Source organism: Myodes glareolus, chromosome 21 (assembly GCF_982192425.1).
Source record: "Myodes glareolus chromosome 21, mMyoGla1.1, whole genome shotgun sequence".
In the NCBI taxonomy this organism is placed as follows: domain Eukaryota; kingdom Metazoa; phylum Chordata; class Mammalia; order Rodentia; family Cricetidae; genus Myodes; species Myodes glareolus.
In genome coordinates this window covers 57,489,040-57,503,973 of record NC_142046.1, presented here as the reverse complement: position 1 = coordinate 57,503,973, position 14,934 = coordinate 57,489,040, and the positions used below count along the sequence as shown (strand labels likewise).

Below are 14,934 nucleotides of genomic sequence, written 5' to 3'. Positions count from 1 at the left end.
TATCTGAATATCAGAAACCTCATTGATGCCTTATTTAAAAGGAGGAATATCAGCATCTCACAAATTGATTACATCCCGGGCCATGAATTTTTCCTATCCCGGAAGTTTCCCAGAGAAGTGATTTCTTCTTTCTCCCTGTGTTTCTAACAGAAATCATCAGAGAATGGCTGGTGAAACCTATCCGAGACCAGCACGTGAAGCCCAAGGGGACAGCTGTTTTCACCTGTGACATCGCCAAGGACACACCAAACTTTAAGTGGTTCAAAGGATACGATGAGATCCCCATGGAACCAAATGACAAGACTGAAATACTGAAAGAGGGGAACCACCTCATTCTCAAAATTAAGAATGCCATGCCAGAAGATATTGATGAATACGCTATAGAGATCGAAGGGAAAAGATACCCAGCGAAGCTGACCCTTGGAGGTATAAGGATCTTACCTGCTACTCTGAAAGATAATTCTGTGCATGCATAAAGCAAAATATCAACCCCAACCCCCAAAATACAAGAATTAACTAGTAGATGAGCCTACACCCAGGCACAGGGAGGTAGCGGTAGGTAGACTCAGTGGTTTTGGTTTTGGGGTCTTCAAAAGTGATCACATGCTGTTGGGAGGGAAAGGAGTGGATCAGAGAAGAGTTGGAGGGGAGAGAGGAAACAGGGTGGGTTTGATCAAAACATATTACACGCATGTGCGTACGTACGAAATTCTTAATTTTAAAAAGCGACGTATGACTGGGTTATCTAAAGCGTTGTTGCTTTACCCCTGGCTGATGCAGAGCGTGACGTCGAGCTGCTCAAGCCGATCGAAGATGTCACCATTTACGAGAAGGAAAGTGCCAGCTTTGATGCAGAGATCTCTGAAGAAGACATTCCTGGAGAGTGGAAGCTGAAGGGAGAGCTCCTGAGGCCCTCGCCTGTGAGTACCCTGGGCGTGACTGGTCACGTGACATGACTAGAGCCTCACTGAAGTTGGCTATGCAGGCTTCATTCACTAACAGTGGGCTTGGGTTTCTAAACTCTCAAAGGAGGAAAATTATTTAATGCATTCTTTGTGGACAGCTTGGATAAAATATGGTAAATTTTCCTAATGGCCGTGCTTCGCTTATATGTTCATTACTGTATGGTTTGACACGCCGTAGAAATCTCTTTCGGAAATATTCTCTGGGGACTTCGTCTCATGCAAATACCAATGAAAGTTGCCGTTTGGGTTTTTTTTTTCAGACTTGTGAGATCAAAGCCGTAGGCGGGAAGCGCTTCTTAACTTTGCACAAAGTGAAGCTGGACCAAGCGGGTGAAGTCCTCTACCAGGCTTGCAACGCTGTCACAACTGCCATTTTGACAGTCAAAGGTACAGGGCGTTAGAACTAAGGAGTGGGCTCAGCTTCGTTTCCCCCTTCCTCTGTATCTGGAACGTCTCATTGTTTTTCTTACTATTTGATTTGCAGAAATTGAACTTGACTTTGCTATACCCCTGAAAGACGTGACCGTCCCAGAGAAGCGACAGGCTCGATTTGAGTGTGCCCTTACCCGAGAGGCAAATGTTATATGGTCTAAAGGGCCTGATATAATCAAGGCATCTGACAAATTCGATATCATTGCTGATGGGAAGAAACACATTCTTGTCATCAACGATTCTCAGTTCGATGATGAAGGGGTCTACACTGCCGAGGTGGAGGGCAAGAAGACATCTGCACAGTTATTTGTGACAGGTAACAGCCCCTCAATGATATTGAAATGTTATATACAGTATGTAGGTGTCCTCGTTTGCTTTTCTGGTTCATTTAAAGACAGCATACCAAATTCTAAGAGCTAGCAATTGATGGCAGGGGCCACTACTACTTCACTTCCAGTGTCATAGAACACACACACACACACACACACACACACACACACACACACACACTAAACCAACTCCCCCAAAGCCCTTAACTTTTAAAATGAAGAATAACCCAACCTAAAAGGAGCAAATAAATGCCTCATGAGGTAGCTGCGTTTTACACACATGGTAGAGTCAGACCTTTCTGCCGGTGACCTGTGTTCCTGAATGTGTTGCCTGCTTGCCCCGTAGGCATAAGACTGAAGTTCATATCCCCTCTGGAAGATCAAACTGTAAAAGAAGGCGAGACAGCAACCTTTGTTTGCGAGCTGTCTCATGAGAAGATGCACGTGGTCTGGTTCAAAAATGATGTCAAGCTGCACACCACCAGGACGGTGCTCATGTCTTCTGAAGGAAAGACGTACAAACTGGAAATGAGAGAGGTGACACTGGATGACATCTCGCAGATCAAAGCGCAAGTGAAGAACCTCAGCTCCACAGCCAATCTGAAGGTCTTGGGTAAGTGGGACCAGGTCGAGGACGGGTAGGAATGTATCATTTCACCCCTGGGTTGTTTCATCGGCTTCAGCCACCACATCTTTTTCTGACAATACGCTGGTTGTCTCCGGCAGAGGCTGACCCCTACTTCACGGTGAAGTTACACGACAAGACTGGTGTTGAGAAGGATGAGATTATTCTGAAGTGCCAAGTGAGCAAAGACGTGCCCGTGAAGTGGTTCAAAGACGGGGAAGAGATTGTGCCTTCGCCCAAACATTCGGTCAAGACCGACGGCCTGCGCCGCATCTTGAAGATTAAGAAGGCGGAGCTTAAAGATAAAGGCGAATACGTGTGCGACTGTGGCACGGACACCACCAAGGCCAACGTCACTGTTGAGGGTGAGTTACCCCTGAGTTTAGATCATCCCATCTCAGGGATTCAATGCATTAGGCTCAGTCCAACTCACAGAACCTTGCGTGCTTTCAGCTCGACTCATAAAAGTGGAAAAGCCCCTGTACGGTGTGGAGGTGTTTGTGGGAGAAACCGCCCGCTTTGAAATCGAGCTGTCCGAGCCTGACGTGCACGGCCAGTGGAAGCTAAAGGGCGAACCTTTGACCGCTTCTCCCGTAAGTGACCCCAGCAGAGCTGCTCAGATAGCAGCGGGTTGTTTGTTTGGTTATTTTGTTTAGCCCCCCCCCTACTCCCCCAAAGTACAATTCCTTGGTGACTTGCAGGAAGTCCTGTATATGTAAACTCTGTCTATGATCGCCCTCCCTAGGACTGTGAAATCATCGAGGACGGGAAGAAACATGTCCTGGTTCTTTATAACTGCCAGCTGGATATGACTGGGGAGGTTTCCTTCCAGGCTGCCAACGCTAAATCGGCAGCCAATCTGAAAGTGAAAGGTACGCTCTGCTCTGTACACAGACTCCTTCTAACATTTTCCGTGCAAGCTTCCTTGCTCGGAAACGGAGCGGGCGGGGTGAAAGCGGCAGCCTCTGACCGGCTCTGCTCCGGCGTCTCTTTCAGAACTGCCGCTCATTTTCATCACGCCTCTCAGCGACGTCAAAGTCTTCGAGAAAGACGAGGCTAAATTTGAGTGTGAGGTATCCAGGGAGCCCAAAACCTTCCGCTGGCTGAAAGGAACCCAGGAGATCACAGGTGATGACAGGTTTGAACTCATCAAGGATGGCACCAGGCATTCCCTGGTGATCAAGTCAGCCGCTTTTGAAGACGAAGCCAAGTACATGTTTGAAGCTGAGGATAAACATACCAGTGGCAAACTGATCATTGAAGGTAAATTTGCTGTGGTGGTTGTATAGGTGCCTATAGAATTTTATATATTTTTGCATTTAAGTTTACATTTCCTTCTTAAAGTGATGGAAGTAATGGGCTGTGTTTTCTTTGACAGGAATCCGCCTCAAATTCCTTACCCCACTCAAGGACGTGACAGCCAAAGAGAGGGAAAATGCTGTGTTCACCGTAGAGCTGTCCCATGACAACATCCCAGTGAGCTGGTTCAAGAACGACCAGCGCCTTCACACCAGCAAGCGAGTCTCCATGCACGATGAAGGGAAAATGCACTCTATCACATTCAAAGACCTGATAATTGACGACACCTCCCAGATTAGAGTGGAGGCGATGGGGATAAGTTCAGAAGCCAAACTCACCGTGCTGGGTAGGCCTTTCTTAAAACTGGATTATATCACACTGAATTCAACAGAAAAGTATGGAGTGTGTGTGTGTGTGTGTGTGTGTGTGTGTGTGTGTGTGTGTGTGTGTGATATAAAATGGTTTTCTGAGTGTAATACTACACGGAGATGCGCCTAAGAAACCACCACATGCATTGCAAAGTGTATTTCTGAACTACAGAGCAATAAAGATGATCATCACTCTCTTAGGCCCATAAAATAGCCAAAACCAGATTAAATCTGGCTTGTCATGCAAAATAAGAATGCATAAGTACTTCCTCCTCTGCTATCAAAATTATTTCAGGATAGTAGACTTTCAAGTTTCTACAGAGAGAGACGAACAGAATTTAGTAAATCTCATTGTTCTCCTTGATCCTTTCTATAAGAAAATCCACTTTTGACATCTAACATATAGAGATACGCTCATGGCAAACTATTGACAGATTGGGGAAGGGGAATGCTACAAAGCTTCAAGACCTGATAAGAGTGGCTAAGAATTTGAAAAACTAGACAAATGGCAAAGGAACATGCTCCAAAGCCGAACTGTGTGTGTCCTTTAAGCTATTGGTAATTTTTTAAAAGTCTAAGCAGATGATTTTGAACCGTAACTGCTATGCACTGACTCTCTTCCTAACATTTAGAAACTAAAGATGCTGGTTGATGGACAGCTGGGTACGGCTGTAAAGCACACTCAGAACTCTCTGGGATGCCATTACACCTGCCCAGGGATGGCCAGCTCTCTAGGTGGGTGACGGTTCTCCACTTATCTTTACCTGCAGAGGGAGACCCATACTTCACGGGAAAGCTTCAGGATTACACAGGCGTGGAGAAGGACGAAGTGGTTCTTCAGTGTGAAATCAGCAAAGCGGATGCACCCGTGAAGTGGTTTAAGGACGGGAAGGAAATAAAGCCATCTAAAAATGTTGTCATTAAGGCTGACGGCAAGAAGCGGATGCTGATCCTCAAGAAAGCCTTGAAATCCGACATCGGGCAGTATACCTGTGACTGTGGGACCGACCAGACCTCTGGGAAGCTCGACATTGAAGGTAGGATATTTCCATGAGTCTCCCTGTGGTCGCCATGGGAGACTTCGCTGCCAGAGACTCACGGCACATGCTGACCCTTCATTTCTTCCAGACCGGGAGATTAAACTGGTGCGACCCCTATACAGTGTCGAGGTGATGGAGACCGAGACGGCACGCTTTGAAACCGAGATCTCTGAAGATGATATCCATGCCAACTGGAAACTCAAGGGAGAGGCACTGCTCCAAACACCTGTACGGCTATTTCTGAACCTGTCAGCACTGAAGAGGGATAGTGTGAAATGGAAAAGGACAGGCGAAAAGTCAGGGTGCATGCGGGGCATTTAAAACATGGAATTAAGTTCCCTATGGGGCCTGCAGCCAAAGGGAGACGCTGGGGTCTGTGAATGGATTAGGAAGGTCACTTGTACATTGATTCTTGCCCAGCACTGTATAAGTTAGATGTATCCTATAGTGCTTCTAGTTCAGAATTACACAGCTAAAAGAAATACTTCTGACAGTACCAGGGAGCTGTAGTTCATACATGAAGTGTATGTATAACCATTCATTTGTAGCACCTTTTTATAAATTACATTATATATCTATGGAAAAAGTCTCAACATTACTTGCTGTGAAACACTCTCTCTCCGTTGGCACAGGAGTGTGAAATTAAAGAAGAAGGCAAGATACATGTTCTAATCTTACACAACTGCCGCCTGGACCAGACTGGTGGTGTAGATTTCCAAGCTGCCAATGTCAAATCTAGCGCCCACCTCCGAGTTAAGCGTAAGTATTACATGTTTTTGATAAAAAAGAAAGAGAGGGAGGGAGGGAGGGAGGGAGGAAGGGATGGAGGGAAGAAGAAAAGAAGGAAAAAAGAAAGAAAAGAAAGAAAGAAAGAAAGAAAGAAAGAAAGAAAGAAAGAAAGGAAGGAAGGAAGGAAGGAAGGAAGAAAGTTAGTTTACTCAGAGAATGAGTACACATGAACTTAACTGGGATTGGAAAACACTATTTGTGTGTAAAAACTGGCTTTCCTGTATTTATTTTTTGACCTCCTGATATAAAAATCATTCAGATTCTAAACTCTTGACATTTTCAGTGACTTTGGGCATTTGAACATCAATGACAAATTAAAGTCAGATTTTTCTGCTGTTGCAATCCTTTCATTCAAAATCGATAAATATACAGTAAGAACTAAGAATTAAAAATTCTTAAAAAAAAAAGTATCTCTCAAGTGACTATCCAACAGTAACCCTAGAGAGAAGCCCTTTGCTGTGTGGGCATTTTCAGCTCAAGAAGGGAGGCAGAAAAGTTAGGTTCCCATTTTTGGAAGGTGTGAAGTGGCTGATGGACGTGGACAGGCTGTGGGGCCGGGGACCCCTTGTCTCTCCCAATCAGAGCCTTAGTTATTTTGGAGGTCACATACCTTATGTAGCAGGAGGAACTTGACGCCTGGCAGAGAGACAGATGCAGCCCAGATTTCTTGCTGACCTTGTATATCCTGGAGAGGCGGCTCCTACAAACACCAGCTCTTTGGTTGCCTACTCTCCCCTTCTCAGCACCACGGGGCCACGGTCCACATGGGAGTTAAGCAGCAGCCAGTCTTGTGGCTCTTTCCTTCATGAAGAAAACCATCATGGAAATGAAGAATTAAATCTGTTTATCCTTGGGAAATTTCAGAATGAATAACACAAGGCATTTCCTTCCCTCTCGCAAAGCGCGGATAATCGGTCTTCTGAGGCCTCTGAAGGACGTCACAGTGACCGCAGGGGAAACAGCCACCTTTGACTGCGAGCTGTCTTATGAGGATATCCCAGTGGAATGGTACCTCAAAGGGAAGAAACTGGAGCCTGGTGATAAGGTAAAAAGCAGGGCCACCAGCCGCTGCTTTGCCTTTCTCCCTTGGGATCACTTCCATTGTCCTTTACTTTGTTCTTGCTAAGGTCCCCTCCCCTCCAGAGCCTTTGCCTTTGTCCTTCCTCTAACTTGATTTCTGCTGGAACTATAAGATGGGAGATTTCAGATTTATTAGGTTTAACCTGATGATTGTGTCTTACTAAAATAGGAATAACAATCTTAAATATGATCAAGTTGTAGTTTTTTCGTGAAGGAAAAAAGAAGGCAAATGCTCAGTAGGCATCAGGGCTAGCTTGTAGGAATGATGCAAAGCAAGAACAGAGCAGAGGGGCTTCCTAACCGAGGTCTCGGCAGCGGCTGTGCACACAGGTTGTTCCTGTGTTATCTGGTGTTCTGGGTAGAAACGGATTGAGAGGAGACTGGAACTCCATTTTGGGCAGTTGATAGAGTCGGAGAGATAACTTCTGGGCAGATTTTCTCTTCTAGCGTTTCCCCAAGGCTATTTTTAACGCTCAAGTGTTTTAGACTGCGCAAACTCTGGAATGCCAGAGGACCATTTAAAGTGCAGCTGGCAGAATGGGGGGAGGGGGTGCCTGCGGGGATCCCTGTATGTAAATGAATAAACTTTTGAGAAGGTTCGGTAAACTACCTTAGTGTTGGCTAAAATTCAACATTCAACCCCAAAGTGAAAACTGAGCCATTTATTCAGATAGGCCTAAATTGATCTGTGTATTTCTGTACCTCTTGGACTTCTGCCCGGATCAGAAAATTAAACTTATGCAATCCCTTTAGTGTAGAAGCGACACTCACACTAGCTTAATAATATGCCCTCCGTTTTGAATTCTTAAAAATAAAACATAGACAAATACAGGACATTTCATTGTTCTGCGGCATTTGCCTTGCCCAACATTCCAGAAATAATACTGACCATATGTAAAATTTCTATACATATACAAATCAAAATTTGAAGACTGGAAAAGATACCGTTGGAAGGGGATTTAGTTTCACAGAGGCTGAAGGACTAGAGGACATTGCCTTCATGTAGATGTTTGAAAATAGATTTTAAAAACTAGCGTTCAACTGAATGAGTAATGATTGTCTCAGTACAGTCGTCTGGCAGATGAGTTCTGCCCGGCACTCGGTGGACCAAGACCTTTGGTTTCCATTGTTGCCAACTAGAAAAGGAGGCAGAACGTTCCAACTGTAGCATTTCACACCAAAAAACTTTTCTTACAACAAAGTCTTCTGGATACCAAACCAGGTGCTGCGTTCAACCTCAGATTTCTTGTTTAATATGTACATCTCTTTTTTTTTTTCTATTCAGTGCGGCGTATTTTTTTTTTCCTTATTTGGTGGTTAAACTAAGAGCTTCTTATTAGGAAAAAAAGAAAGATGGCTCTTCATTCAAACACAAAAAGTCTGCTATTTTGACTTAAAATGTAGATTCCTAAAAATCTTGCATCTGTTTTACTCCAAGGGGAAAATCTATTATCATATTACATTTTTTCCTGGGGTTAGGAAGGGTGGGGTCCAATGGAGCCAGAGGGCTGCTGAATTGTCCCTGCCTGTAGGAATGTTAATCCCACAGGGGGGCCTTCCAAAACAGTAATCCTCCTGCGAACTTGATCTCCTACCACTCTTTTTCCTTTTCTTTTTCTTTCTTTTTTAAAATTTATTAGATTTTTTTTAAAAATAAAAATACCAATCCAAATTCCCACTCCCTCCCTCCTCCCATTCCTTCCACACCCCCTTCCACCCTACCTCCTAAGAGAGGGTAAGGCACATTGCTTTGTGGAAGGTCCAAGGCCCTCCCTTCTATATCTAGGCTGAGCAAGGTTTATATCCAAAGAGAATAGGATCCCAAAAAGCCAGTACACACAGTAGAGATAAATTCCAGTGCCATTGCCAGTGGCCCTTCAGCCTGTCCCAGCCATGCAACTGTCAGTCACATTCAGAGGGACTAGTTTGGTCCAATGCTTGTTCCTTCCCTGTCCAGCTGGAGTTGGTGAGCTCCCATTAGCTCAGGTAAACTGATTCAGTGAATGAACCCTTCATGACCTTGACCTCTTTGTTCATATTCTCATTTTTTCCACTCTTCAACTGGAGCTTGGGAGCTCAGTCCAGTACTCTGATGTGGGTCTCTGCCTCTGTTTCCATCTGTTGTTGGACGAAGGTTCTATGGTGATATTTAAGATAAACATCAGTCTGACTATAGGGCAAGTCAAGATCGGGCCCACTCTAGTCTATTGCTTGGTGTCTTAGGCAGGGTCATCCTTGTGGATTCCTGGGAATTTCTCTAGAGCCAGGTTCCTGCTAACTCTATAATGGCTCCCTCAATCAAGATATCTCTTTCCTTGCTCTCATCTCGGTCCTTCCTCCATCTTGACTATCCCATTCCCTCAAATTCTCCTCAACCCTCCCCTTCTCTACCTCTACCCCTTCTCCCCTCCCTTTCCAGCCCCCAGCCTCCATGCTCTCAATTTTGTCAGGCGATCTTGTCTGTTTCCAAGATCTTGTACCTCTTAAATGTCTCTTTTCAAAAGGAATTTAAGGACGAGCTGCAAAGTTGCATGTTCACTTACTACAGTTTAGAGGTTTTGTTTAAATAAAGTCTATTAGCACAAGCTGTTCTTCTCATTTTAACTGGGACTTTTTTATCTACACTTTTTGTAAGAATCTTTAATCTCTACACCAACAGTCACACAAAACAACTCACAGACATCAGATACTGGAAGACAACATTTTGGAAATAAGCTATATTTTCCTTTCATTTTTGGTTTTTATCCCCTTTGGCTATGTGAAAACAGTTGAATTCCCTCAGAGGCTTTTTAATATTTTTGTATTTAAATTTTAACAGCTTGGTAGTGCCTTCTGTGTTCCACTAGTATTCCGCATTATATCAATAAAGGATGACAACTAGTATTATCATTACATGGTTTACCAAAAATATTTGCATTCATTTCCAGTCAAACTATTGACTATGGTCTACATAAGCCATTTATTAAAAACTCACTACTTTCTGGGCAATATATTCAGTGACAGAGAATATCCTACAGATTTTTCAAAATAATTCAGATGGCAAATTGATGTATTAATAGATACTATATAATTGTGCATGTGTTAGAAACTGAAGTTTCTTTTAAGTGGCCATAAGTCAAAGTTCAAAATTCATAGACATTGTTTTAAAAGTCCCATTCAGACCCCACCTCCCAAATAAGTAGCAGCTGTGCTCCTGGGGTCAATCTTAGCTACTGTCTCCCAGCTGTGTATGTGCCTTGTTTCAGGTGTTCTCAATATTAAGGGCAGTTATATGAGTAACTATGCCATGTTCTTATTTGAGGAAAATTTGTTTCAGTGAAACTGTATTCCTGATTCTTTCTTCTACCCCTAGTGAAATATATACAAATAGTTTCACCAGAAAACAGTTACAATTCTTAACTCTAAGTGGATACTTATGTGCTAAAGCCAATCTCAATGACAGAGTAGAGATTTTGAGGAACCTTAGGTTCTAGAACCCCAATCTTCTCGTCATTACTCCCAGAACGATCCTACCTTTAACAGCACCAGTGATGTCTGATTTTCCCATTACTGATGCTTGATCAAACACAGGAAGACAGACAAGTCATCAAAGAAATTTGTTAACAAAATTCATAAATTGTACAAATTAGTCATGGATTACATTCATTTGCAAAGTAAATTGAAGCCAGGAGGTGGTGGTGCACGTCTTTAATCCCCACTTGGAAGACAGAGGCAGGTGAATCTCTGTGAGGTCGGGTCAACCTGGTCTACCAGAGCAAGTTCCAGGACAGGTTCCAAAGCTACAGAGAACCTCTCCCTCCCCCCAAAAAAAGCAAAGTAAATTGCTAAAATAAATGAGAGAAGAGTTCTAGCTTGTATTTATATGATCATTACCGTCCCTTTAAAACACACAATTTTCTCTCAGGAAAAAAAACCTACTTTTTTCCTGATTGGTTATAATAACCAATCGTTTTTTCTTTTGTTTTTAGCTTCTCTAAATTCTTTTCTACACACAAACCTGAAGCAAAACAGAAATGCATACTTATTTATAACTACATGTATTTCTCACAGGATCAGAAATATAAATAGAAATTGGTCTTTGCAAGTTCAACATAGAAAAACATTCCATATTTATATAATGGTAACTAAGAAATCCTAAAAATATCCCTAAAATCACCTCTTATTTATATAATGGTAACTAAAAAAAATCCTAAAAATATTCCTAAAAGTTTTGAAACTATTGGTTAAGTCACTTTAAAAATATGTGTGTGTGTGTGTGTATGTGTATTCAACATATATGATCATAAACCAATGTGGGTAACACTCTTACATAGTTTATCCAGATGAGTTAAGGATCCTGCCTTCTCGGTGGCTGTTTCATCTATCTGTCTCCTGCACTCTTTGCAAACTCAACCTAGGTGGTGACCCGTTCTGAAGGAAGAGTTCACACGCTCACCCTGAGGGACGTGAAGCTAGAAGACGCAGGAGAGGTCCAACTGACAGCCAAGGATTTCAAAACTCAGGCCAACCTCTTTGTGAAAGGTAATTTCAAAAATTATCCCTAAGTTCATACATCATGAACAGAATCATAAATAATGCATTCGCTTAATTGTTTTTGTGCAAGATTACCACAGATCATTAAAAATCAAGGATCCAAAAGTCTAATATTACATTTTGGCATAATAAAATATAGGTTGTTTTTTCAATGGTGAGGCAGTGTGCACACCTTTAATCCCAGTACTCAGGAGGCAGAAGCATCCAGATCTTTGTGAGTTCAAAACCAGCCTGGTCTACAGTGTGAATTCCAGAACAGACAGGGCTACGCAGAGAAAACCTGTCTCAGAAGAAAAAAAGTTAAAATTAATGTGGGTTTTACATACTCTTTCTATCCCTATGTTATTATTGTATTTTCAACTAGTTCCAGAAACAACTGGTGAAATAATTATTATCAACCCATTTTATAAAAATATTGGCCATTTTTTCCTTTATGTTTTATAATTATTTTTCTTGTAAGCCTAACCCTCAAGAGGCAGAGGCAGAAGGACTGTCTCAAGTTTGAAACCAGCCTGGTCTACATAATGACCAGGGCAGGCGGTGGGGGGGGCATAGAAAAATTTTTTTGTTTGGTTTTTTTCTCTGCATGTATGAATAACGATGAAGCAACATTATTTAAGGAAAACATCTAAATGAAAAATAGTTTTGCAAATGAGTAAACTTAGAGCAGAAGCAGCCCCAGAGATGCCAGAGGGAACTAGAGAAAGTTCTGGAACTCTTGGAGAAGGGAAGCAGCTAATAAGTTGGATTCTTTCAGAACCCCCCGTTGAGTTCACTAAACCCCTTGAAGACCAGACGGTCGAAGAGGAGGCCACTGCGGTCCTGGAGTGTGAAGTATCCAGAGAGAACGCCAAGGTGAAGTGGTTCAAAAATGGCACAGAAATCCTCAAGAGCAAGAAGTACGACATCGTCGCTGATGGCAGGGTCAGAAAGCTCATTATTCATGGCTGCACACCAGAGGATATCAAAACGTACACTTGCGATGCTAAGGATTTTAAGACTTCCTGTAACCTGAATGTTGTTCGTAAGTATTCCTCCTCAGGACTTGGCCTTTGTAGCTCTTTGTAGCCAAAACATCAAGACACTTTATGCATGCCCTTCTTGGCCTAGCCATAATTCTTGACCTAACCTGATACTTCACACGTTTCTTTAAAAACCTTCTTGTGCTCTGTCTGGTCTTGGGAAAGACACCGACCTCTGTTCACTGTGCTGCTGTGCTCTTTGTCGGCATGCGGTTATGCCCACTATTTGAATATCCTGCTAGAGATGAAAATACACTTTAACACAGGAGGGCGTACAGAACGCTGATTCCATTTGGAAGGAAGATAAGTTTTCAGGCCTGGAGGATGTCTTAAAAATGGGAGCGAAAGTTGCTTGAATGGGAACAAACATACTTGAGAACAACTCTAATATGTCAATGCCCTGTCCCATAATTCAGTCTGAGAATAAGGAAGCAAGAGAAGCTGAATGAGGCCCAGGTTCTTTGAGTCCTGGATTCTTTGAATGAAGCACTCTGTCATTTTTGCTATTGCTTCTTCCCCTGGTGCGGAGATAAGCCCTTATCTCAGTATGCCCACTGCTAGCTGGCTCATTCGCTTTGTCGATTTGTCTGTCCCGCATAGCATTTTTCATAGTATGTTTTTGTGCAATGCTTGTTTGGCTCTGTTGCTTCTCATCCGTCAACAGCTAAAACCCAGTGGTTTTGACTGTGCTCCCAGCATCTTGTATTGCGTCACTCTTTCCACGCTTTGGTTAACTGACCTCAGAGTAGCCCCGTGGGGTTTCTTCCCCTTGTCATCTACTTCCTCTTGGTGAAGGGTTAGCCATGATGGCTTATCGTCAAGCCTGTCAGCTAGCATTGGTCTGAGAATCTCATGATCAAGAAGGGTCGACTTGGAAAGGCCTTATAAGGAGCACTGAAAGATGCAAGGGAAAGGAGGCAGCTGCTCCATCCTGCATAGCAGCAGTCCCGTGTCTGGAGATGCATAAGCCAGCAGACAAAAGAGCCGAATCAGCACCCCCTGTAGAACACAGTGTTTGTCATACGAATACATGCCTGACCTGCATGGGAAATCTTTAAAGCTGAGTCAAAAATGAAAAGCTGCCTATGCGTGGTTCCAACTGGACTCATGCCTATTAGCCATACACAAAGCCAATTGGAGGGCTTCAAACTGTTGTCTTTGCATTCAGGCTATTGTCTTTGAATTCTACTGGCTTCCTAATGATGTTTCTTCCCTTACTAGTGTTTCCTTTGACAAATAATATCCTTCAACTCTGGTATAGTACCAACAGAAAGAAGGCATCTTCTTCAGTAAGCATTCAAAAGAGCCGAGATGGATCTCAGTGTGAAAGAACTAAGTTGGTAGCACAGTAAGACATAATGTATGTGAGCTGCAAGCGATTTCAAAGTCAGTGTCAGTCTATTAAGATAGGAAAAGAAAAAAAAAGTCCTGCAGAAGAGAGTCACTTTTTCTCACTGGGTGTTGGCAGCACAGCCCTTAAGCCCAGCACTTGGGAGGCAAAGGCAGGCAGTGTTTGAGGCCAGCCTGCTACAGAGAAACCTTGTCTTGAAAGAGAGAGAGAAAGAGAGTCACTTTTTTTTAAATGTGTACCAGAAATATCTCAGAAGCCTTCTTTTGAATATCGATGCCATTCTCTTACAGCTCCCCATGTGGAATTCCTAAGACCACTCACGGACCTTCAAGTTAAAGAAAAAGAAACAGCTCGGTTTGAGTGTGAAATTTCCAAGGAAAACGCCAAGGTCTGTAACTACATAACATTATCTTAGTGTGTGCAAGGTCTGTAACTACAAACATTATCTTAGATTATCAAGACATTCTGTTTGCTTTTGGCCAAACAGAAAGTAAGGAAAAAATAGCTAAATATTTTCTCTGACCCTCCCCCATTTTAAAGATTGTGTTAGCGTGAAACATGGACCTGACTTATTCTCCTTAGTATTGCTCAGTAGAAAAACCCTGAACTCAGATAAGATTTATCTTTAGAGACATTTGGAATTGCTATCTTTTTAAGATTAATTAATATATATATATAATTACTGCCATTTGATATATATATTTGGTATGTCAAATATATATATATATATATATATATATATATATATATATATATATATCTCAAATAGCAGTAATTCCACATCTTAGCTAAGTATTTCTGGTTGCCATGATCTATTTTTTATCACCAAATTCCTTTAACTTTCAATCTGCTTCCACAACAGGGGAGCTGGTTTGTGTGAGATTTAAGGCCCCCTAAGACTCAAAATGTGCATAATCCTGTTATTTTTTTATATTTGGTAATAGTATCATAGGGGGTCCACAGTGCTTGGTAACTTTGTTCTTGCTTTTTGGATTTTTTTTATTTATATTTTTATCTGTCTTCCTTCATACATACTATAATATTTATGGTCTTTTTAAATAAAGACTATAATTTCTTATGATTGATTTTTTTAAAATCCCT

The 14,934-nt window shown here is 42.4% G+C and overlaps 1 protein-coding gene across 2 annotated transcripts in view; it reads left to right on the top strand.

The window, feature by feature from the left end:
* Ttn (titin) overlaps positions 1-14,934 on the top strand; it is a 272,179-nt gene that overhangs the window by 159,956 nt on the left and 97,289 nt on the right. For both annotated transcript variants that reach the window (XM_087900088.1, XM_087900089.1), the window contains 17 exons: positions 151-426; positions 781-920; positions 1,226-1,352; positions 1,450-1,713; positions 2,073-2,339; positions 2,453-2,716; positions 2,805-2,944; positions 3,097-3,223; positions 3,348-3,614; positions 3,730-3,996; positions 4,789-5,055; positions 5,147-5,286; positions 5,691-5,817; positions 6,750-6,892; positions 11,325-11,448; positions 12,218-12,484; positions 14,124-14,221. In XM_087900088.1, the coding sequence (XP_087756214.1) occupies positions 151-426; positions 781-920; positions 1,226-1,352; positions 1,450-1,713; positions 2,073-2,339; positions 2,453-2,716; positions 2,805-2,944; positions 3,097-3,223; positions 3,348-3,614; positions 3,730-3,996; positions 4,789-5,055; positions 5,147-5,286; positions 5,691-5,817; positions 6,750-6,892; positions 11,325-11,448; positions 12,218-12,484; positions 14,124-14,221 (3,305 nt within the window). The remainder of the gene's footprint in view (positions 1-150; positions 427-780; positions 921-1,225; positions 1,353-1,449; positions 1,714-2,072; positions 2,340-2,452; positions 2,717-2,804; positions 2,945-3,096; positions 3,224-3,347; positions 3,615-3,729; positions 3,997-4,788; positions 5,056-5,146; positions 5,287-5,690; positions 5,818-6,749; positions 6,893-11,324; positions 11,449-12,217; positions 12,485-14,123; positions 14,222-14,934) is intronic.